This window comes from Oryx dammah, unplaced genomic scaffold (assembly GCF_014754425.2).
Source record: "Oryx dammah isolate SB20612 unplaced genomic scaffold, SCBI_Odam_1.1 HiC_scaffold_1, whole genome shotgun sequence".
Classification (NCBI taxonomy): Eukaryota; Metazoa; Chordata; class Mammalia; order Artiodactyla; family Bovidae; genus Oryx; species Oryx dammah.
In genome coordinates this window covers 65830058-65855361 of record NW_024070185.1, presented here as the reverse complement: position 1 = coordinate 65855361, position 25304 = coordinate 65830058, and the positions used below count along the sequence as shown (strand labels likewise).

General features: G+C 37.5%; 1 protein-coding gene across 1 annotated transcript; it reads right to left on the bottom strand.

Moving 5' to 3' along the window:
• Positions 1 to 1217: 1217 nt before the first annotated feature.
• ATP6V1B2 (ATPase H+ transporting V1 subunit B2) lies at positions 1218 to 25304 on the bottom strand. The gene is made up of 14 exons (XM_040239171.1): positions 25082 to 25304; positions 17540 to 17595; positions 13406 to 13504; positions 12067 to 12160; positions 11832 to 11909; positions 11263 to 11402; positions 10823 to 10924; positions 10354 to 10451; positions 9610 to 9733; positions 7551 to 7701; positions 6080 to 6162; positions 4709 to 4813; positions 3313 to 3442; positions 1218 to 1498 (listed from the first exon to the last, which is right to left on the bottom strand). The coding sequence occupies exons 1-14, from the start codon at positions 25215 to 25217 to the stop codon at positions 1359 to 1361; spliced, it is 1536 nt and encodes a 511-aa protein (XP_040095105.1). The 5' UTR covers positions 25218 to 25304; the 3' UTR covers positions 1218 to 1358.

Genomic DNA, 25304 nt, shown 5'->3' with positions numbered 1-25304 from the left:
GCTACTACCTTTTTGATGAGAAGATACAGAGTCACTACAGGTAACTTTCATTTAATTTAATATTTATTTTCATTTTATATCCAGGTCACATTTTCTACATTAAAATATAATCATGCTGACCTCCCCCACCCCCACCCCCTACACCTTCAGAGAAAAAAGTGAAGAACTTTACACAACTTGAAACAAAGATGGAATGCACGGAGAAGCTGCTATTGCACCCAAGGAACAAAGAACACAAAGAGACCCAACAGTAGACATGTCAGAAGTGCATAGAAGACAGCTCAGGGCTCGCAGCAGGAAGGAGGAGGAATTAAAAGGCTAAAGCTTTTAATGCTGTCACTTGTGCCACAAGATTACCCTGAAAAGGCAAAGAGGTCGAAAAGCAGGACCGAATAGGGGATTTCCAAAAGGCTACTATCTAACAGAGTTTAAAATATCCATACATTAAATTAAAAAATCCATAAACAGAAGTGCTTTCTCTTCCCCACTTGCCTTTTTAGCATCTGGTCAACATTCTACAAACTTAAAACCACTGTTGGCATGTCCAAATGTAGAAAGGATTGTTTTTTTTTACTTTTAAAAAATTGTACCCCAACTCTTTCCAAGCAACAGTTCTATTAATTACTGTAATGATGATTCTTCTGCATGGAAAGCCAGTAAGGATCATTAGGACAGGGCATCTTGCTGCTCAGAGAGATGCCAGCAGGGCAAAAGTGGCATGATTCTGTGTTACTCATAGGGAGGAAGAGCAGTAAGACATGGGGGTTGAAGATAATCCATACCAAAGAGGAAAAGGAAACTCCTTTTCTAATCTATCTATCAGACAGGAAAGAGCAGGCGGGCAGTAAAAACGATCTGCTGAGAGCAGCGGCACAGACCCCGAGGCATACCACAATCTAAAACCAGTGCTCAGGAAAGCCTCTTGGCTCTGAGAAGTGTCTTTCAGACCCCTCTCTTGTCCCTAGCTTGGAGACCAAAGCACTGTAACTTCAGATAGTGATACTACTGCTAGGGTGGAGAGGCAAGGGCGAAGAGACCCCAATAATGAGGACACTAGGCAGTCAGGTACACCACTATGTACAAATACACACATCGACGAAAAACTCCACCTCCAACTCTCAGCTGCTTTAAAGAAAGGGTTGGAAGGATCCAGGTTTTTCTAAACAGGGGATATTTTAAAGTCTGTTAGCAGTTTAAAACATTGCAACACTGGCACAGTATGTTACCTAGTCTTTGTTTTTAATTACAGAGTAACACAGTAAACTCCAACACAAAGGTGGGGATGGGAGAGTGCAAAAGGAATAAAGAAAATAGAACCAGTACTTCACAAGAGCATCGAGCCAGCGATGAAGTAGCAGCTAATGCTTCGCAGAGTCTCGAGGGTAGAATTCGCTCAGGGTGCTCTGAGGGATCCGCTTTAGCATTTCTTTGGGGAAGATTCGGAGCAGTTGCCAGCCAATGTCCAAAGTCTCATACACAGTGCGGTTTTCATAAGGACCTTACAAAAAATTGAGATCAGATGAGTAAAAGGCCAACTACTGTCAACTTACCAGAGTTATTCAAAATTTACTGTTATGGGCCTAGCACTGGGAGCATGAAGTATAAAAAAGAGACACAAATAGCTAGGTCCCCCTGGACTGGATGTGACTGAATGTAGAAATGAGGGTTTAGACATAAGAATAAGTGAAAAGGGAGAAAGCCACAGGGAGAGACATGAGCCTGTGCACGCGCACACATGCCTTTTTCTGATAACTGGGTGGGCTCTAAATACATTCCATGGAATAACGGAAACTAGAGTCAGGGTTTTATCCAGGGAGTAATGAGAAAACTGTTCCCCAGAAAAAAGAGGCCAACCTGAAAGAGTCTAGTACAGACACGTAAAAAGCCTTGAATGCCAATTAAGCTCCTGAATAGGGCAGTGGGTTTCAAAGTCGTTATTGCCATTATTATTTTTAATAGCAGAGTCATCCTTATCCTGCAAATGTATCTCATATTTTGGCTAAGTTGTTAAGAGTTCTTGATCCTTTTTTCTACCAGAATAATTGTTATCCTTTATAATAAGGTTCTACATATATATATATATTTTTCAAGAAAACCCCCCAATTTTTAATGTTAATAAAAACTGTATCAAGTAAACTGAAAACTGCACAAATCCTATGTGCGTAGCTGAAGCATTATTCCAAAATAAACATATCTTTTATAAGTACCAGTGAGGTAAAAAACAGCGTTCATCAGCGTTAGCAGGAGTGGCAGGGGAGAGACCAAACAAAACCGCTCAAAAGCCCTACATATGCTATGTGATTAAAACCACTACAGACTTTTTAACAGAAGAACAATCAATATAGTTAACAGTAAATTTACTTCAGCAGTGGTATAGAGAGCTGGGGAAACTGGTGAAGACACCAGACATGGACGATGAGAGAAGGGCTAGACTAGGTCTTCCGACTCAGAGTGGACAGAGGTCAGTGTAGCTTCAACATTACCCAGAAACATGTCAAAACAGACTCTCTGGCCCCACCCAGATCTACTGAATCAGATCTGCATTTCAACAAGATCCCCAGTAGATTCAAAGCTGTGTTCAATTTTGAGAAACACTGGCCTAAGTTATATTAGGAACAACAACAACAAAAACAGAACAGGATGTTTTAAAGGAGAACAATGCAAATTAGCCAATATTTAATGATGGAAAATAAATGAAAAAGGTTAAGAATTCCTAATTCCTGAGCCTGGGCTAACTGGGACAATGGTCATGTGAGAGGTAGACAGGGAATTAATTGCTAGGCAGGTGGTCAGTTGGGAAAATCCTGCTTCTCACCATGCAAAGTCTGAGAAGATAGTGGCATAAACAAAGTTATCCCAGTTAGAGACGTGGGATTAGAGCTTCAGAAAGAGGCTAAAGGCTCATAATAGGAAGTCAGTCAGCGTAGGGGGAAAAGCACAGAAAGAAAAGGTAATTAAGCCTTTTGAAACATTAACAATTAAGAAGCAAGAAGATGGGAAATCAGGAAGATGAAGATAGATGGATTGGAAAAGTCTGAAAGCCCTCACACCAGAGGAGAGCACTGCAAAGAGATTAAGAAGCAGCAGCAACAAGGGAGGCAGCAGAGCAGAAGGCTGGTTTTAAGAAGGCAAAGAAGAAGACAGGAGCCAAATAACTGGATCAAGGAGTTGAAGGCAGAGGGCTGAAAGAACCTCTTCTCTGATCAGAAAGAAAACTGCATAGAGACTAATGTAAATTTTCTCAGACTAGGAAAGAAGTCCTCAAAACTACCTAGGATGCTGTTTATATTCATGGGAAAACAGTCATCTTACCCTGAGCAATAAAGTTCCTCTCAAACTTCTGCAGAAATTCCAAGTAAAGAAGATCATCTGAGGTAAGCGCTTCTTCTCCAACGACAGCTTTCATGGCTTGTACATCCTTACCAATAGCATAGCACGCATACTACAGAGACAAAAGCAGAGATAAGGTTTCATAAATGTTAACAATAATCTGGGCTTCAGAAGTGTACTGCTACAGCTACCTTCATAGGATTTCATACTACTTCCAAACGCAATTCACAAAGTTCATATGCAAGTCAGACTTTATTATACAGTAGTCTCACTCAGAAAGAAGTCTTCAGGGACACAATACATCAACATTACTAACAATGTACAAAAAAATGCTCTCTCAACATATCAATGAGCTTACATTTTGTAGAGCCTTTTCATATAACTTACACTATGGGAGAAATCCACCTCTAAATTCTATTCAAAAAATATTTGTGATATTAGTAGGTTTATCATACCTATTTTAAGGTCAAATGCATTTTCCTTTAATTATGCTTGCTATACAATCTCAGGGCTATAGAAATCAAGGATTTTACAGTATATATATATATATATATATGTGTATATATATATATATATGTACCCCTTAGTGTTCTGGTGATTGCCTACTATGTTAAACAAAAAATAAGGTAGAATACCCTTTCAGAAATACTGTATAATTACTATTAAGATTACTAATAAAAACTTAAAGGCTTTAGGCCTTGATTTTTTTATTTAAAAACTAATTCATACACTATGGGAGGCAGGTCTCAAGCATGTGGTTCTTTTTTTTTTCTTTCTTGTCTTTAAACTTTATTCGCATCTGAGACTGGAGAGGGGATGGGGTGGGAGGGATCAAGGATCTGAGGAGCAGGTGGGAGGCACTATCTCACTCAACACACGAGTCCTGTGTTACACAGCTGTCAGGTGGACAAACTGAGCGGAGAGGGGAAAGGTCTCCTCTTTGCTGACAACTGGCAACTCAGGGAGAGACCCTGGGCCCAATGCCAGACGGGAGCAGTGAGCCACACCAAAGGGCCAGCTTCTAAGACCTAAGTAGCTATGTGCTTAGTCACTCAGTCATGTCTGACTCTCTGTGACCCTTTGGGCTGTAGCCTGCTAGGTTCCTCTGTCCATAGGATTTCCCAGGCAACAATACTGGAGTGGTTTGCCAAAATTTCCTTCTCCAAGGCATGTGATTTTTGATCTTTGTCATGAGTATTTATTTATCCTTATGAGAAAACTACTAGGCTCTAATGAATCCACTGATATTTCACTATTCTATATTACACTCCTGCTTTGATGGGGGAGAAGAAAAGTGATGTGGAAAAAAGACAAGAGGTGCTAAGAAAGCAGAAGGAATGAACTAAGAAAGCATTCATTCTGGAGAGCACACACGTACCAGCTGGTTAGACACATCGGCGTGATCCTTTCTGGTCATGCCTTCTCCAATAGCAGACTTCATCAACCGTGACAAGGAGGGCAGCACATTAATGGGTGGGTAAATCTTGGGTAAAATGGGAAGGGAGAAAAAATATTTAAGTACAAAATTCAAGCTTTACTGTTAATTAGGGATTGTGAAGCTCATTATTATTATTTAAACTGGATAAAGCTGCTGCATTTGCTTCCTAGATGAGTCCTAATATCTTTTCCTGATAAGGAAGAAATATTTTAAAGCTTAAGACTTCTTTTGAGAAATCAAATCCAAAAAGTAAAATCTACAAAACAGTACAAGATTAAAAAAACTGAATTTTCAAAATCTGTCTGCAATATCAAATCCAAAATGGTTCTGAACTCTCATAAAATTACACATAAAAAGATTTAACAATTTCATCGAAAAGCTGATTACTAGATGCTGGCACCTATTAAAGAATAATTAAAAGATTCCATTTTTGATTACTCAGCATAGAAAAGAATGACATCTTGCTGCTTGTCACACCTCTCTCACCATCCACAACATGGATGGACCTTGAGGGCACTATGCTAAGTGAAATAAGTCAGAGAGAAAACGATAAAAGAGAAATATGCATAATGTATAAAAAAGGAGAATATGTATAACCTCACATCCATGAGATCTTAAAAAACAAACTGTTGAGCTCACAGAGAACAGACTGGTGGCTGCCTGAGGCAAGGGGTGGGGGTGGGAAAAATGGGTGAGGGGGATGAAAGGGTAAGTGGTGAAGTCAGTAAGCCACAGGAAGGAACGGTTGGCACGGTGGCTGTGTAAGCTAGTAACGCTGTGTTGCACATTTAAAGGTAGCTAGAAGACTGGATCTCCAAAATTCTCATCATAAGAAAAAAAAACTTTAACCATGTAAGGTGACAGACGTTAACTGGGCTTATTGTGGTGATCATTTTGCGACAAATACAAATATCAAACCATTACACTGTACACCTGTGACTAATGAAATGTTATGTCAATTATACCTCAATTAAAAATAACAATAAAAAGGAAAATAATCTGAAAAATCTATTTTTATATTAGTAACAAAATTGGTGCACCATACCATTTTGGAATAAAGACCCAAAAAGAGTTGAGACAATGGACTCTACTTTAAGGCATAATAAGGAAAGTAGAAATTTAATTCTTAATTCTGGCAGTCTTTTCCAAACTAGGATTTTAGTATTACAGAAATGATAGTTTCATAGTCATATTAAACAACTGAAGTTGGTATTATCTAAATAAATAATTCCTAAGAGCAAAGTCAGAGACACTACAGAATAACTGAAGAACAGATGTGTAAGCTTATAGCACTGCACAAGTGTTCAATACCTGTCTGTTGTGTAGCTGTCTGTCCACATAGATCTGCCCCTCTGTAATATATCCAGTCAAGTCAGGGATTGGGTGAGTAATATCTACCAGAGGAAGACATCTGATGTTAGTTACTGTCCATCTCATATAAACAAAACCACAGGAAGTCGATCTGTACTACTTAAAACAGTGCTATATAAAATAATTTTCTGTGATGATGGAAAAATTCTTTATTTGTGCTGTGCAATATGGCAGCCACTGGTCAAATGTGGCTACTGTGACTGAAACACTTTATTTCAAAACTTTATCTGATTTTAATAAAGTTTAGAATTTAAACAGCCAAAATGGTTAGAGGTTACCACAATGGCCAATTTAACTTACTTGGCTGTAGCACAGTCAGACATGTGTTGACGCAAGTTAAATTAGCTACATTCATAAAAAAGCACTATTTCTCCTAGATGCGCTGCCTCTCCCCCAAGTGTAAACACTGTTCCATTTAAACAGAAAGTTCGCTTGCAGGGATTTGACCATTTGATGTAAACTGAGACAGCATTCTTCCATAAATTATCCCAGATGGGTACCCAACATTTCAACATGGGAAATACAGAGAGGCTAAACAAGTAAAGCAATACTACAGGCAGAGCCAAACAGGCCCTACAGAGCAAGATGCCCCTAGTCTGTTCAACTACAGAGGGTAGTCTTGTAGCTACTTCCTTGGAACAAATCACTGTCATGTCTGAGGTAGTACTCAGACTGCCTGGGTTCTAACGCCACCACTTCCTATTTGGGACACTTTACCTCCCTGTGCCTCACAGCAGAGCGGACACCTCAAAGTCACCATGAAGATCAAATAAGTCAGTATTTACAACACACTTGAAATAGTGCTCAGTTATAGTTATTGCTGTTTCTGAAAATATTCTGTAAAAGTATTAAAAAAAAAACTGAGATAAAAACGAAAAGACACTGACGTAAGGGGAATGCTGAGTGTCTCTCCCAGAGCTCCTGGGCAGCCAGCCAGGCAGGCGCTGCACGGTGCACTCACACACATGGCAGAACCAGGTCCTTTTTACCGAGTCTTCGCCAATCGTTCCACCCCCAGTCTTGTGGCATTTACTACTTGTGCTCTTTATCTGGCACTTAAGCTGCCTTCAATTACTGGTGCACATACATAAAGAAAATATCCAAGTAGAATGAGTAGCTTACAATAAGAAGAGCTCATACGTTTTAAAAAATTTCCTTACATCTGGACCAGGGGACTGCAAATAGCAGACACTAAATACTAGCTAATTAATAAAAATTAAAATTACAATAAATTTTTTTCTACTAAAGAATAATAATTATAGGTAGTTTTGAAATGAAAAAATTTTATTAGAAACAAATCATTAGGTGAACTCAACTTCTAATGCTCTCAAAACGATAGATGATCTTCTCTCTTGAAATTAAAGCCCTTACAATGATCAGGCCTGCTATAATCCAAAGAAGCAAAACTTACCATCGTTAGGCATGGTGAGAATAGGAATTTGAGTAATAGAGCCATTTCGACCTTCCACTCGACCAGCACGTTCATATATTGTGGCTAAATCTGTATACATGTAACCTGGGAAACCTCGTCGACCAGGAACCTCCTCCCTGGCTGCTGAAACCTGACAGTGAGCCAAGGAGAATAGTATCACACACCAGAATACGAGAACTAACGCTTGGTTAGAACACATTTGTTTGAATAGGCCAAATTACAAAGTCAGAAATATCATCTTGTTCATTTTAAGTATTGTCTCATTAAGAAAAATCTAGCAACAAAATTTCAGACTATTCTACAACAGAAATGTTGACAACTAGGGACCAGAAGCTTTTTGTTAAAATCATTATTGCCATAACAAGAATCTTTAAATAGCTTGCCAGAAGAAAATCTAGCTTGCAATTTTATAAATCAAAGGAAGTCCATTTTAAAACCAAGAGAACATTCTCAGTTCACAAGATTTATTTCATGTTATGTATCCTGCAGATTTATATAAACCAACTCTGAAAAAATCAAAAGGGAAAAAATAAATATATATGCATAAATCACTTGATGCATTTTATGCGTGTATGCTTAGTTGCGTCTGATTCTGTGAACCCATTGACTGTAGCCTGCCAGGCTCCTCTGTCCATGGGATCTCCCAGGCAAGAATGGAGTGAGTTGCCATTTCCTTCTCCAGATATACTTTACATACATCATTTAATCCTCACAAAAACTCTAATGAGGAAGTTAATATTAACCCCAATTTATAACTGGAAATCAAGGGCCAGATAATTTCCCTAGATCACTGCACAAGAACAGTAATACAAGGTCTTTCTCTCAGAGACATGCACACTAGAATATTATGTACACATATTAATCTACAACCACTAAGAACCCTAAAGCATGAAGCCCAACTTCTAAGTGCTACTTTGGCACCTCCAAGAGCATGCTCCATCAGAGCTACTCAAACTGTGGCCTGCAGACCAATTTTTATCAATGTGGCATGCTGCAGTCTATGGGGTCACAGTCATACATAACTTAGCAACTGAACATCAAAGGAGATAAACACATAGAAAACTTAAGTGGCTATTTAACAGAATAGCTGTCTATTGAATCTAATAATTTTTTTAAAAGGGCTTTTAAATTGTCTTTCTTAAAAATTTTCACTAATACTTATTTTTACTGCCTTTTATGTGAGTATGGATGGATGGATGGGAGAAAAAAAGTCCTTCAATGGAAAAGCACCAAAGCAGAGTGAGATATGGTGACAGATCTTAAGGAATTTTAAGAAGCTAGATATTTATATAGCAAGTCTCTTCAGAAGTCTTTTTCTCTTTTTTACATATTTAAAAGAGCAACTTACTCAAAATTTCCTAACTTGCATCAGAATCCACCCCACACTTCTGGATGCTAGAATCTTATATTGTTTCTAAATACTGAGTTTTCTGAAGGGAAAAAAGTTCTGAAGAAGGTTCTGCCAGAGTATAGTCTTTATTTATGTAAATAAATAAAAATTTACATCACTGAAAATGAAATTCTTGAAAAGGGCTAAAAATGGACTGTCTGGACAGAGACAGAACTTTCTGGTAGAGGAGCTGATTAAATAGCTTTCCTGATTTACTCTCTTTAAGAATCCAATCTTTTTCTAATATTTATTTAATCATTCATTCATTGGCTGTGTCACATCTTAGTTGCAGCACACAGGCTTAGCTGCTCCGTGGCATGTGGGAACCTAGTTCTCTCACCTGGGATCAAACACACGACCCCTGCACTAGAAGGTGGATTCTTAACCATTGGACCACCAGGAAAAGTCCTGAGAATCCAGTCTTAATCAATGGAGATAGTGACAGTATGATAAATAGGCTAATAATTTAAATCTCATTTTCAATCATTTCAGCTAGGCTGACAAAAATAGTATTTTCTTTCCTGATTAAGGTGTTACCCTAATATATGAATAATGAATTTTTAAAAATGATTTTAAAAAAAATGAAAACTTGCAGAGCAACAAGATAACCCCAACAAGATAACCTACTGTAATTAAGAGAAAAATTACCTCTCGAAGTGCTTCAGCATAAGAACTCATGTCTGTTAGGATAACCAATACATGTTTCTCACACTGATAGGCCAGGAACTCGGCCGTGGTTAGAGCCAATCGAGGAGTGATGATTCGCTCAATACTGAAAGGAAACATTAGGTACTATGTCATGCAGACAAAAAGGCCAAAAGCAAGATAAAATGATTCCGGAAATAACAGTACCATCTCCCTTTTAAAGTTTCACACAAACTTAGGAAGGTGAAGCAATTACTACTTTAAAATTCTTAAGTAAGGCAGAGTTCTTTTATGTATTTACCCAGTGCTACACAGTTATATTGATTATGTTATAAATGCCCCATAATTTCTCAGAACTACATAGTTCTCAAAATTTAGCAAGAAAGGAAGTGAGCGAGAAGGAGAAAGGAGGAAACAACAGGGGCCAGATTTTACAGGTAAAAGGAAAAGGGCATTTACTGAGTATGGGCCATGTGCTAAGTAGCTTATCTCATTTAATATCCACAACTCTGTGAGACAAGTATTATTTATCACATTTTACCAAAGAAGACATTGAACTTCAGAGCTTAAATGACTTGCCCAAAACCAAGTAACATGCAAAAAGCAGAGCTGGAATTTATATATATGGTTATTTTATTCCTAGACCCATGAAGCTTTCATTATAACGTTTTACCTCCCTAGTTTAAGGTAACATTTTTGACCAGAAGCCTGTGTAAACAGAGGGAAACAGCATATTCATTTACTTACGTTGGGTCATTAGCCAAGTTCAAAAACAGGCAGACGTTGTCCATTGAGCCATTTTCCTCAAAGTCAGATTTGAAGAACCGGGCAGTTTCCATGTTTACCTAAATAGCAATGACTTCATCAGTGCTCAGACCCAAGATTCTCAGTATTTCTTCCCCCCCACCCCCCGCCCCCAGCATCTATTTCTAATGAAGGCCAAGCTATAGATATGTACTGCTCCTTCTTTTAAAGCTTCAGGTACTCCCAAAACATTCACAAAAGCCAGGAGAGTAAACAGTCAGCTTTGGGCACAAGAAGAATTATTCTTATATTCCAGTCAACTGCTAAATACTAATCCATGGTTTGCCCAAAATACCAAGTTGAAACTTCTCTCCCTAGCAATAAATTGAATGACACATGTATTTCTCTACACTGTTTTAAGAACATAAGCAATTTTACATTTCATTCTAAAACAGGAAAAGATTATACTTACACCCATAGCAGCAAATACAATCGCAAAATTTTCCTCACTGTAGTCCACTACATCTTTGGATTTTTTTACCAAACCAGCCTGGCGACAGATTTGGGCTGCAATCTGATGAGGAGTATAAAAGGACTGAGTTGAAATCTAAAATATTATTTTCTATAACAAAATAACCTTTAACCTAAACTTTTGGGAATTAAATCATAAATGAAATTGGGATGTCTTAAAGGTCTTTCCCTAACAAAATTATTCTGCAATTTTTGCAAAGTTTCCTAAGAGTAAGGAAGAAGTCAGATATACATGGATAAGAGAGTCAATGGAACTGGATTACATAAATAGTAACATTGGGTATTTACCTTGAAAATCCTTTATTTGGTTTCTCACTAACAGTAAAACATTTGGAGATCCTTTCTTCTTAAATTTCAGATCAAACAGATTCTAGTTCTCACCTCATTGTGCGGTAAGCCAGCAGCAGAGAAAATAGGAATCTTCTGTCCCCGAGCAATACTGTTCATGCCATCTATGGCCGAAATGCCAGTCTGAATCATCTCCTCTGGATAGATTCGACATTGAGGGTTGATTGGCTGGCCTAATGCATTTCCAAAAGAGAACATTTTAATACATCTATATATTAAGACTACAGTCATATAAAGCATTTCTTTCTACTCAAAAAATGAGTTATTTTTGAAATCTGAAACTTTTTTCCATTAATCTTTTGTAGATTCATAAATTATACAGTGTAGCAAGAGAGAAACCCTACTTTCAAAACCATTATGGCTCTACTACTTATATTTCAGATATATCCTAGTAATATTTTACAATATCTTGCAGTATTTGACATAAAAAATTAAGATAAACTCTGGGAAAAATAAAATTACTAAGTAATTAACAAAATAACTAATTAAATATGAAGCATGTTGGTTATCTACTTAAGTATCATAAAAATCATCCTTTCTCTGACAAAGGTGTAAGACAGATGCTATCTCCTCTAAACACAAAATCCATTTTCTGTCCCTACCCATGATGTCAAGGAAGTCTTCAGCCAGGACAACAGGACCTCTGTCAATGGGTTTTCCTGAACCATTGAATACCCGACCTGTTAAACAATGACAAGACAGTACAGAGAGTACAATGACTCAAATATTCACTTTTTTAACCGTGTTTTTAAACATTCATTAAAAAAAAAAACTACATGGAAATATGTTAAAAAGGAAACAGATCTCTGCTCAGAATGAATAATAATATTTGTTTACCAAGCATATCCTCAGACACTGGCGTTCGGAGAATATCTCCGGTAAACTCACAGGACGTTTTCTTGGCATCTATACCTGAAGTCCCTTCAAATACCTACCAAGAAAGAAAAGTAAACAGAAGAGTAAAAGAAATATGATCATAAGTGCTTAAAATTTATTTGCCTCTTAAATGGCCCTTATAAAGTAAAATACATAAATGTATATACTACTTTTAATATCACTAACAAGTGTTCATGGTGGGTGATGAACCAAACTTCCACCTCTTAACCAGGGTCATGCCTGCAGGCCAAACCTATCAAGCAAGCTAAGAATGTGTTTTTTTTTTTGTTTTTTTTTTTTACAATTTTAAAGGGTGGTTTTTCTTAAAAAAAAAAAAAAAAAGAAGGGAAAGAAAGTGTAAAGATCATGCAACAGAGGAAACTTTAGATAAAACCTCACAAAGCCTAAAAAAATCTATTTGGCCCCTTACAAAAATTCTGCTGACCTCTGCTTTAGATTACTTTTTAGTTGTTGTTCAGTCGCTTAGTTGTGTCTGACTCTGCAATCCCATGGATTGCAGCATACCAGGCTTCCCTGTCCTTCGCCATCTCCTAGAGTTTGCTCAAACTCATGTCCATTGAGTCAGTGATGCCATCCATATTACTTTTTAGGGCAATATGTTATTCGAGAAAACTGCTACTTTCTATAGTCAATAACATTAAAAACTAGACTTATTAGAGACAATTTAAAATCAAAGACTCAGATCTTGTTTTGGTTTCAACCCACAAGCTGTGAATTCTGTTTTTTGTCTCTTTCCTTCTATGTGATTATCTGCTTCTTTTTACCAATTAAAAAAAAAAAAAGCCATTATACCAGTGGAGCTCTTGGGCTAGAATGCACATAGGTGGCAGACATTTGGCAAGAAAACAAGGAAAATTCATTTTCTTCCCTCACAGTCAGTAATCAATTTCTAAAAACACAGAGGGGTCATATGGTAGAAATACATTAGATATGTACCATTTTATTGTAAAATAGCCTTTGCATTAGACGGTCTTGTGCAACTGCGTGCTAATCTAAGTGTTCTGAGCATCTTCAATGGAAGTTAAGCTAAGCTGTGATATTCAGTTGGTTCTGTGTACTAAATGCATTTTCAACTTAAATGGTATTTTCAACTTACTGATGGGTTTATCAAGCTGTCACCCCACAAGTAAGTCAAGGAAGATCTGTATACTTATGTGATAATGACTAGAAAACACAAGAATCACTAAAAATCACTAGAAATCATAAGAAATGGTGTTTCTTATGCCTTTTTGTGATTAGAAAAATGTTCAACTGGCCAGATTTTTAAAGTAATGCTTACCTGAACCACAGCTTTGGAACCACTAACTTCTAGAACCTGCCCGCTCCTCTTCGTCCCATCAGGTAGTGTTAAGTGCACAATCTCAGCATATCTGGGAAACTAAATAGGAAAAAAACAAAGGCTCAATAAACCAACATTTTAGAAGCCCAAATGCTCTATAGGCTCTATCACAGCACACATGCTTGTGCAATCCCTACACATCCCCTATACATGCAGGTATATATCAAGAAGTTAAAATATCCTCAGGTAGTTTCAGTCCTTAAAACACTCATTGCTGGCACACATTCTGACAAACACAGTGAAAGGTATAGAAAGAAGAATCTTGATTCTATGGAAACACAGCAGTTAATTATTGTTTTTCTTCCATGTATATTTTTAAGTTTTCAGACTATAGAAAGATGATAAAACTAACAAATAACTATATTCCCTCTACTCAGTAATGATGCTTGCTTCTGGGCTGTTTAAACACTAATCATCTCGTGCTGTCAGAGAACAGGAATAAAATGCAACTAAACAATAAAATAATTACTCGTTATAAATAATGCTAATATACCCCCCTCAATATACACTTCTAAACAGAAGTGCATTACTCTAGTTCATTTTAATATTTTAAATTGCATATTTCCAAAAATATACCATAAATGTTTCATTTACCTAAATGGGAACATCCTAAACATATCATCTTTTTCCCACTTGCCTGAATATTTTGGGTCTGTCATGATAATATTTAAGATAAAACCAAGTGATGTTACATTTCACCCAGCTGTTCTTCTACCACTTCAAGGTTGTTCCAAATTTATACTAGTACAAACATACTGCAATGGACATTCTCACATGTGGCTCCTCATGCAAGTGGGCCTAAGTTTCTCTAAGGTATTTAGTTACCTAGCGGCAGGTTATAGGTTGTGTCCATTTTTCTGTGAAACTACTCTGCAAAGCAGTAATCTTTACAATTTCCTAGTAGCATAGAAAAGTATCTTTTCCCTACATCTTTGCCAATCTTATATTATCAAACTTTAATTGTTACCATTTTGATAAAATAAAGAAGAGTATCTTTCAATTTGCATTTTTCTGATTCTTCTAAGCATCTTTTCATGTTCATTGACAATTCTGACTTCACTTCCTGTAACTGGCTTATTAACATATTTTCCTCACTTTTCAACTGAATCTGCTTATTCTAATTTACTTTTAGATAAGTCTCATAGATTCTGAATATTAATCCTTTTAAGTATCTGCTCCCAGTCTGTTTTTTAAATTTTATTTATGGTAATCTTAATCAAACAGAAGTTTTTGCAGTAAAATGACTTATTTTCCTTTATGATTTGCCTCTTTTTTGTAGGTAAACCTTCCAATCTAAAATCACAAATAAAAATGGTCTTCTATATTGTCTTCTGATAGGTTTTTCATGTTTAGGTCTTTAATCCATTTGGATTTATTCCTGGTAAGTAACTGTATTTTTCTCATTTTTCTTTTTTCTATACAGGAAGCCAAATGCCCCAACTCTTATTTACTGAGTAACAGAAATAGCCCCCACTGACTTGTAATGTAGCCTTTATCATTTATCAAGTCAAATTCTCAGGTGTGAGAAGAGCTGGTTTTAAGAATCTTAATTTTGTTCCACTGAAATGCCTGCTCACTCTTGCACCAAATCTTTATTATCTGCTTCTAACTGATTTTGTCACCTGGGGAGAATTCTGAGTCTTTTCATTCATGGGTGTAGAATCTCCTCTTATTTGAAGTTGTCTTTTATGTCTTTCAACAAAGTTTTCTGTAAAAAGTTACTAGTTATTCCACTAGTTACTCCTGGCATACAAAACACTACTGATTTCTACAGACTGACCTTCTGTATCCAGCAACACTGTTTAACACCACTGTTTCTAATAGTCCATCCACTGAATGACTTGTGTTTTCTGTTTAATCATAGTACCAAGAAATGATGATAGTTGTGCCTTTTCCTTTTTAATCCCTATATCCCCTAATTTCTTTTTCCCACAACACTGATCAGGGTTCAAGCAAAAGGATAAAGATGGAGAGTGGCGGGGACAACGGGCCCCCTCATCTTGTTCCTGACTTAAATGGGAATGTTCCCAGAGTCTCCCCTTAAGGATGCTGTTTGTGGTAGGTTATAGTGGATAGCATTTAAGAGGTTTTGAAAGTTTGTTCAATCCCTTATTTCTAAAACCACCTTCTTTTTCTTCTTCTTTTTTTTAAAGGAGCAAGTAATTTTATCAGATATATTTTTGGTATTTACTGAAAAGAGCATAAGCTTTCTCTAGCTTAATCTATGAATGACCTGAATTATACTGACATTTTCTAATATCAAATCATCTTTATATTACTAGGATAAATTCTACTTTGTCATAATTCTGTTGACTTTTTAAAATATGCTCTTGCTAATATCCAATGTGAGCATACATTTATGCTCACATTTTGGAATCTGTGCCTGTGGGTGAATAGCTACACTGTTTCTTTTCTGATACTATCTTTTGTCTGGTTTGAAAGATGTGCTACCTTCAGAAAGTGAGTTAAACATAGAAGTCTCCATCATCATCTATTCTGATACAATTTATATAAAATTATCTATTCCTTGATCCCATGTATATGCATTATGGCATATATAGTCTTACAACTATATAAGCTTCATTTACCAGTTTCTCCTCAGTTGGCGTTATACCCCAAACATTCAATAAAACTTTCTCAGCTTTCTTAAAATTACTTCCTCCAAGATGTTTTTGAAGTCCTTCCCGTTACTGACTCTCACAGGATCTTGTACTTACCCTTCACAGCCCTTACCAATTAGACATTTACATATTTGTATTGTATATTTTTGGTGCTGAGTTCAACATTGAATATAGTTGAAGCATGAATATTTTTAAACTGTTTGAAAGTATATTTACTAATATGCTTCATATTTTTAAAATATAAGCCCCCAATTTTATCTAATAAGAAGTATGTAAAAAAGAATAAAGGATAAAGAAACAAATAATGTTTTCAATACTTTCTCGAAAAAGAAAAGTGTATGCTCCATCCTTTCACAAAACATTAATGGACATCTGCATGTATGTTGTACAACTTCAGTGCTACATACTGAAGCTCTGAATCAAACTGCATACTAGCATGAAGCTATGGCCAGGAGTAAGCTACATGCTTAATCTGATTTGTATAGGTACCCTGTCATGCATAAAAATATTAAGTTAAATAAAGCTGAACAGATAATGCACTTTGCACTCTTTTAGGAAGTGTCTTTTGATTACTTTCTGCATCTAGAAGGGCCACATGCCAAACGTACTTTCATCATTACTTCTCTCAACAAACTAATAAATGTGTACCTTTCCCCCAATCCACTCTCAACAACAACCAAAGCAGAATTACTGAGCATATTACACAAATTATCTTCTCTGAAGGTATTTTAATCACAGAACTCAGGAGGCTTCACCCAAAGTACTCAATTATAAACTATATTATGTGCCTCTTTTTCTAAGATAATTCTTATTATATAGGTGTGGCTAAAAAAAAAATGTAACAAAAGAGTCTTTCAACAAACTGAACAGGTAAAAGCTATTCTTCACTTTATGGTTTTAGCTGCTGTTGAGATAACCTGTCGTTTATTCATTAATTGAACACCAGTGTCAGGTCCTCAAAGATAAAGTTTATTGTTTATTCACTTAAAGACCTTAAAATTTAGTAGAGAAGATAAGACAAATATGTAACAGTAGTTATAATACATGGTAGTCTATGACAAGAGCCGTAAGATACTGTATATCTAATATCCGATAAGTCATAAAACATACTTACAAATATTACAGTTATTTCCCTAATAAACCTAGGAGGTAGGATTAAATTCTTAAATTAAAAAATTTTAATTAAATAATTTTAATTTTATTAAAAAATAATTTAAAAAAATTAAAAATTTTGCAGATAAGGGACTCAAGACCATAAGCAGAATCCACAATAGATCCAGTACTAGAATCCTATCTTCTGACTTCTGCTCTAAAATTCTTATCTCCTATGTAGCAATGACATTCAGACCAAGGCAGGCTTAAAATTTGTAATTTTTAATTACAAAAAATTAGAGTTTTTAATACTATACTTTTAACTGCATAAATGGTTAGATGATAAGGACAGTGGTATTACCTTAACATGATCTAAGATCACTAGTGGACCATTAACTCCTGATACTGTCTTGTATGCTGCAAAGAAATAGAAACAGTCAGTGCCAGTCAAAGAGGACAACAGTCTCCATTACCTCTCTGGTATTACCAAAAGTCCTCTACTTTGTCACATCCATTATTATACGAAGCACTCAAACAGTATGAAAGTTTTCACTAAATTCATAAAATATGCCCCTATCTGTACAAATTTTCATAATTCCCCTTCATTCAACCCAAACCATGTTGAATTCTTACTATAAATCACACTGCTTCAAGGACCCAGGCTATGAAAACAAAGGCAAAGAGAGAGAGTTCCTAAGAGTCCACAATTTTATAAGGAGGAGGGGAGTTAAGGGTTCTAACAGAGGTGTTCAGAGGATCTGTGCAGCATGGGGAAGACAGTGCAGCTGTTCTTATTTAGAAGAGAAATGGCTTTGTAGAAAAGGTGGCACTTAGCAAAGTAGACAGAGAAGGGGAAGGGAACCCTTTTTAAGCAAAAGTGACAAAACTCATGGAAGAAATCTGAGAAAAAGTAGTCTCTTAAGATAAAAAGCCATCACTAAACGGTACCATAAAAACTGCGAAAAAAGAGCTTATGAAGGGGGATAAAAGGCCAGACAACATACAAGTATCCTATTAAAAAAAAGTCAAATGTTACTGTCATTGTAGAAGCTTATATTTTCTACTGCAAATTATGCATAGAATCAAGCTACCCAAATCCCTCATTTTAGAAAAGATGTAGCCATCAGTGAACCACAACACAGCTCCATACCTGCCAAGTGTAATTAATAGTAATCAACTCAGGAGAGCAAATCCAACAATGTCAGAATTAACTAAATTTTATAATCAGAAAAGCTGAATAAACAAATGAAATAAATAATTTATAAAAAGCTGTCAATCAGTTGGGAAATTTTCACTTGCATGATTTCTTATGAGGTCTTAGACAGAAATTTCTGCATGAATGTAGATGCCCAAGAATAAGGAAACCATTTAAACAAGCAGTCTGATCACTCAAGGAGCTTCAGAACTTAAAAACACAATTTCTTTAGCCAGGAAGCAAGTGCTCTGGTACAAACACGGAGAGAGAGCAGGCAAGCACTAACAAGACACTTGTTTTTCATTCTGAGGACATTTAACTTCTGCCACCAAATATTTGCTTAAATACATTTATAACTGTAATGATCAACAGAGGTCTCTGCTGCTGCTGCTGCTGCTAAGTCACTTCAGTCGTGTCCTACTCTGTGTGACCCCATAGACGGCAGCCCACCAGGCTCCCCCGTCCCTGGCATTCTCCAGGCAAGAACACTGGAGTGGGTTGCCATTTCCTTCTCCAATGGATGAAAGTGAAAAGTGAAAGTGAAGTCGCTCAGTCATGTCCGACTCTTAGCGACCCCGTGGACTGCAGCCTACCAGACTCCTCCATCCATGGGATTTTCCAGGCAAGAGTCCTAGAGTGGGGTGCCAGTGCCTTCTCTGAACAGAGGTCCCTAAAAGTACTCTATTTTTCTTTTTTCTTCAACCTTAGATAAAAAGGAAGTCACAACCTGAATGGATGTCCATGTAAACAAGTTAATCATGCCTCCAAGGCTTTCCCAAATGGCTCAAGTGGTCAAGAATACACCTGCAATGTAAGACACATAGGAGGTATGGGTTTGATCCTTGTGTCAGGAAGATCCTCTGGAGGAAGAAACAGCATTCCACTCCAGTATTATTACCTGGGAAATCCCATGGACAAAGGAGGCTGGTGGGCTACAATTCATGCGGTCGCAAAGAGTAGGTAGGATATGACTGCACACCCAAGCAAGCAAGCAATTCAAGATTATTAGAAAGATCTCAACTGTTATATTTTCTACTACTTTTATGATAATCCTCCCAACTCTTTTTTTTTTTTCACACTTTTTTATTACAAGATTACCAAGCATATGTGGAAAATTCATCCCGGTAACTATATCTAAAGCACAGATATTTGGAGAAAAAAAAAAAAACCAGATTCATTAAATTATATGATTAAATCGACCAAACTGAAAATGTAATAAAGCCAGAAAAAAAGTTGTAAAATATAGTTTATAATAATTATTCACATTCAAGGAGGTACATCCATACATACAACAATGTGGCCCCAAACATGAATTCAATCCAAATAATTCATATATTAGATTTTAGATAACACAGACTGAACTAGAGGCCAACAACAGCCAGCAAACAACTTTATATAAGAATAAAAATACAAAAGCGCATATCCTAGTATCATTGCATTATTTGTTTTCATAAGTTCTTTTTTAATTTATACTTTGCCTGTATATCACATTTATTCTTTGCCAGGTAGAGAATATTACACATGTTATAACTGACTGCCGCCAACCTGAAAGACAGTTGACATACTACTGATTCATCCTCCCTACTGTTTTAAAACAACCTAATTCTCTTAAAAATAATTTCTACCCCTGAAACAATTTCTTCCTTGTTCTTATTTTATTTTTGGCAGTGTCACCTGGTATGAGGGACAGCAGTTCCCTGATCAGGGACTGACCCCGGCCAGGGAGTTAAAAGTGCAGAGTCCTAACCACTGGACCTTCAGGGAATTCCCTGATTTTTCTCATGTTTTAAGAATACTTTTGTATATTATTTTGAAAAAAAACGTATTGGTATATAGTTGATTTACAATGTTGTGTTAGTTTCAGATGTACTGCAAAGTGAATCAGTTATACACACACACACACACATACACATTTACTCTTTTTAGATTCTTTTCCTCACTGTTCTCATTTTAAGATTCCAAATATTGATTTTCAATGGTTTTCTAAAATTGCTATGTGGATATGCCAAGTGAACTACATTAGAAACACATTTTCTTAGCACCTGGCTTTTAAAACACTGACTTTTTCAAAAACCTTAACAGTTGGGAACAGGAGCAGAGAGTGGGCCAGTGAGGGTAGGGGAATTCAGTTTTGAGACTTATAAGCAACTTAAACGCTTCAGGTTCTGAAATTCTCTTTACTTTCTGGAAAAGATTTGCAATTTCTTTGAATTTTTAACCTCTTCAACAATGATCCTTTAGAATCTCATGTTTAAATTCAAGCTCATTCAAAACTATGAAGTTTTGCCAGTCACAAGACAAAAGTATGACCATGAAAAAAAAAAATACACTAATGATTGCTTTTCCTGGAAATAGTGAATCAAGTTGATTGCTACTATAGAAGACAAGATTCTACTTCATCACAGTCTCCAAATTTAAAACAATGTCCGTAGCCTTCAAAAAAGCCAAGAACCATTCAAATTGATTAATACCAAAACCACCGATAATATTTAATGAGTACTTGCCAGGAATTCTTTTTTAATCTCCATAACAGGTCTATGAGTTAATGAATATTATTCCAATTTTTTTTTTTCAGAAATTAAGTAACTTCCCTAAGGATCTGAACTTACACAGTCCACCTCCAGTCACTTTTTCTTTAACTCTGTGCTACAGCTCAAATTCTAAAACTAAACTGGTCCTTTTCTGTGATCTGGGACACTCTTCTATCATTACTGAAAACTAATCTTCTCTCACTGGTAAGCACCAGGAGACCACCCTCAGATAAAAAGCAGAGTTTAAGCAACAAGGAAAGAAACTAACACATGGCACAATCCAAACTAAACAAAACACATTACCAAAACAAACTGCTTCACCCTTTGCAGAGTATCTTCGGATAGGTTACCTTGTTTCAGCTCACAACACCACACTGGGAGGCAGGCAAAGCTGACACACACATTCCACACTTGAACTACATCTCTGAGAAACCTGTTACTAAATCAAAGAGAGGGGGCTAAAATTACTTTTGTTTGTGTCCCCCTTCTAATTCTAAGTTTGTTAACCCTTAGTCTCCAGTGTAATTTAAAAATACTGAGATAAGACAGTTCCTAGCATTGGACTACAAACAGGGAGAAGACAGTTTATATACAAACTATAGCACCTTTCCATAATAATAAAATGGTGGGGTTGGGGGAGGGTGGAAGACAAGCAGAGAAAACAACTTCAAACACCACCTTTTATCTCTCAACAGCATTTGCCCAGCTTTCCTCATCATTATTGGGCTTCCCAGGTGGCACGAGTGGTAAAGAACGCACCTGCCAATGCAGAAAATGTAAGAGATGTAGGTTCGATCCCTGGGTCAGGAAGACTCCCTGGAGAAGAGCACGGCAACTCACTCCAGTATTCTTGCCTGGAGAATCCCAATGGACAGAGAAGCCTGGTGGGCTACACTCCACAGGGTCGCAGAGAGTCAGACAAAACTGAAGCGACTAAGCACGCACGCACACCTCACCATTACTATTAACAGCCCAAACCAAAGACAACTGTTTAGAGTAAAGCTGCCAAAGACATTAAGCTATTCTTCAAAATATCAAAATCCATTCACAAATTACATAAATATGCCTGTGTTTGACAATAATAATGACCACTCTTCTCTTGAAAATTCCAAACAAACAAGAACTTGGGTCTGCATGAAATGGTTAGAACTTTTGACAACAAAGCAGATATGGTTACATCTTTGATCCTGAATATTTAGGGAGGTGATAAATATTTAGACAACAACATTTTAAACCCCAAATCTACAAAGGTTTTAAGAAGCACATACTTGGTCAGATGACATCCTCTTCCTCCTACAGGATACAAGACTGTTCAACAGATCTAACACTACTTAATGATTGTGAAACTTTCAAAGAGAAAATTCAACAACCATTGCACAATATGGGATCTAGTCCTTCAGCCTCTACCTTATTAGCAAAACAAAACCAGAACAATCATCATCTATTGTGCAAGAAAAGTAGGGACCCACACCTTGCAGGGGGCAAGGAGAGACAGGTTCTAGAAAAAGGGCAGGCCAATGATTCCTTTATTGGACTTTTCACTGAGGTTAGGTTTACTTTATGACATAAGAACTGCAAGAGAGGAGGACCTAGGATCTCAAGAAACAGGAGATTAATTCAAAATGTTTAACATCCAAAAGCTCTACACAGGAGATTAATTCAAAATGTTTAACAACCAAAAGCTCTAAGTGTATTACTGAATCTTGCTCAAAGTGTAAAAGAAAATCAAGTTTTCTTTCCTTGTGACTAGAAATTCAACCAATGTGCTCAAGATTATTTCAAGTCTGCAGATCTCATTTTCCAGACCTTGTAACAGCCCCATAATCCCCCAATTTTTCAAAACCAGCATCCTATTTGTACAGTGGAACTGCCAATATTCCATTCCTTTATTCAAAAAACACACATTAAATAACTATAACTTTTCACTAAGGATGGTAACATCTTTAATTAGAAAAGTGACAAGGTTAATCAATATTTATTCAGAAGTGATTAAAGTGTTAACCAGAACCAAGAATGTAGCAATGTAAGAAAAAAAATGACATTCAAATGCTGTTAGCTGTTAGCATAAGTATGGTATCATTTGTGCTTTTTAGAATAATCCGGACACAGAAGGAAAACTCTAACCAAGTACCCCAGCTCCCTACTCGGGTTCCATCCACATCAAGGATTCAAACATTAAACTATTAGAATAAGGAGCTTAAATGCAAGCTACACAACAATTACAAAACAGAACGCACTGGACTAGGCACTGAGGATACAAAAAGGATTCCTGAACCACAAAGCTTCAGTTTTAAGCATTGTGTTGCAATCTTGTATCTTATCAGGGGGCATCTCATCTCCTGAAGTTCTTCAGCCAGGCTAAGCACACACAGAATGTCCAGAAATCATACCTCCCTTAAGAGCTCACAACCTTACTCATGGAGTACTCTTTTAAGTACGTTTCAGTTGATACTCTGAATTGAGATTGAGTGAATAATTATATGGAAAAATGACTATTGCCTCTTCTAATCTTTCCCTAGAAGCACTACTAATGTCTTATCTGTTCTACCCAAAGAACATCAATGCATCCAAATGCAATTAGTGAGAGTATCTGTAATTGTTAGGCACAAATGTATTCTTATGAATTCAACTTCTGTCAATTTCTTGAAATATTTACTTCAGCTCACACAAACTCCCAACGGGCATTCTCTAATGCAAATAATTCCCATTATAAAAAGCACATGGTTGAGGGGGGCAGGAAAAATTAGAAGTTTGGAATTACAATTGATACACTACTAGCCAATAGGACATACTGCACAGCACAGGGAACTATACTCAATATCTTGTAATAACCTTTATAATTTAATTTAATAACATTATAATGGGAAAGAATCTAAAAAGGATAACACACATATACACATACATATAACTGAATCATTTTGCCATACACCTGAAACACAACGTTATAGATCAACTGTATCTCAAACAAGAAAAAAAGAGCACATCTCAGCAAACCTATGATCAAGTCTTTCCTTCTTCACACTGCAGTGCTGTCACATGACCCAGTGACTGATCAGGATGGGATTAGTCAGGAGGAGAGCGGCCAGACTGAAACCCTTCATCTGAAATTCTTTTTAACCGAAGAGCCACCCACAAATAGGCACTCTGGCAATTAAGCAGTGTTGGGAAACATCAGGTGCTTTCCTAAACTGTAAAGAGTCTACTTTCAGGGCTCATCCCCAATGCCTAAAGAAGGTCTGATGATACACAATCTTCCTGTTTAGTAATCAAGAACCATTTCTTTTGGAATTGCTGAACAGTCCATTTAAGCCTGGTTATCAGGATTTTTTTCAGAATAACAACATTTTAAACATGCCTCTGTATATGTTTTGCATATATTCTACATATACAGGCAAAACTGCTTGTCGTCCCTAAGACAACCTTGCACTCAAGTTAATGGTAGGAAAAAGGTCCAGCAGGAATGAAGACATCTGAATTTTCCTGCTTTGTCAGTAATTAGGCGTCTAAAGCCTGGCAAGCCCTGTCTCTCTCAGAACCTCAGGCTTCTCACTGTAAAATGAGAGGCTTAGACTGGGATGACCTGCGGGGTACTTTTCAGCTCTGGCTTTCGCTGGTATCTAGGTGTCCTCCTGCGGGGCTGCCTCTCCACCGAACAACATATCCCTCTGGCTGCGGGCCTGACCTCCATCCGAGAAAAGCCTGACCACGTCAGCGATGACACTATACCGTCTCCCTCGGCAGGAGCTCAAAACCTGCCCTGAGGTCCACACCCGAGGCAGAGGGATGGGGAGGGGTGTTCCTTCGACCCTTGCAGATCCAAATGAGGCCACCAGAAGATCAGGATAAGAGCTGCAAGGAGCAGCCTTGCCTGCAGGACAGGAAGCAAGCGCCTGAGCAGGCTCCAGCCTCGGGAAGCTGCACAGGGTAGGGCAACAGACCGGAGCCCACCAACCCAGGAAAAAGTTCCCGATGGTGCTCTTCCCCTTAGTCCACCGCTGGCACGGAAATTAAGAGACACTGAAAATCTCCCTCTAGAGAGAGACGGGGAGGTCGGGGTAGAGGGGCGCGAGACCGAAAAACAACCCTCCCCACCCCACCCACCCCTCTGGTTAAGCAGGTGAGTGGGAGCAAGGGGCTAAGAGCAAAGACAGGATTCGTCTTGCTCTCTGATACTTACTGAGACGAGGCTGGGAGAGGTAGTTCCGGCTAACTGCCAGCGCCTGCTCTCGAGACCCCGCCAGGGGCCCGCTGGTGGGTACTGGTAGCTCAGGCGCGGCCCCGTTCACGATCCCCCGCATCGCCCGCAGCGCCATCTTGTCTCCTCCGTCCCGACTGGCCCCGCAGCAGCACCGCGCAGGCGCAGATATAGCTGGGGCGGCCCGCTCCCCGCTCCGCCCATG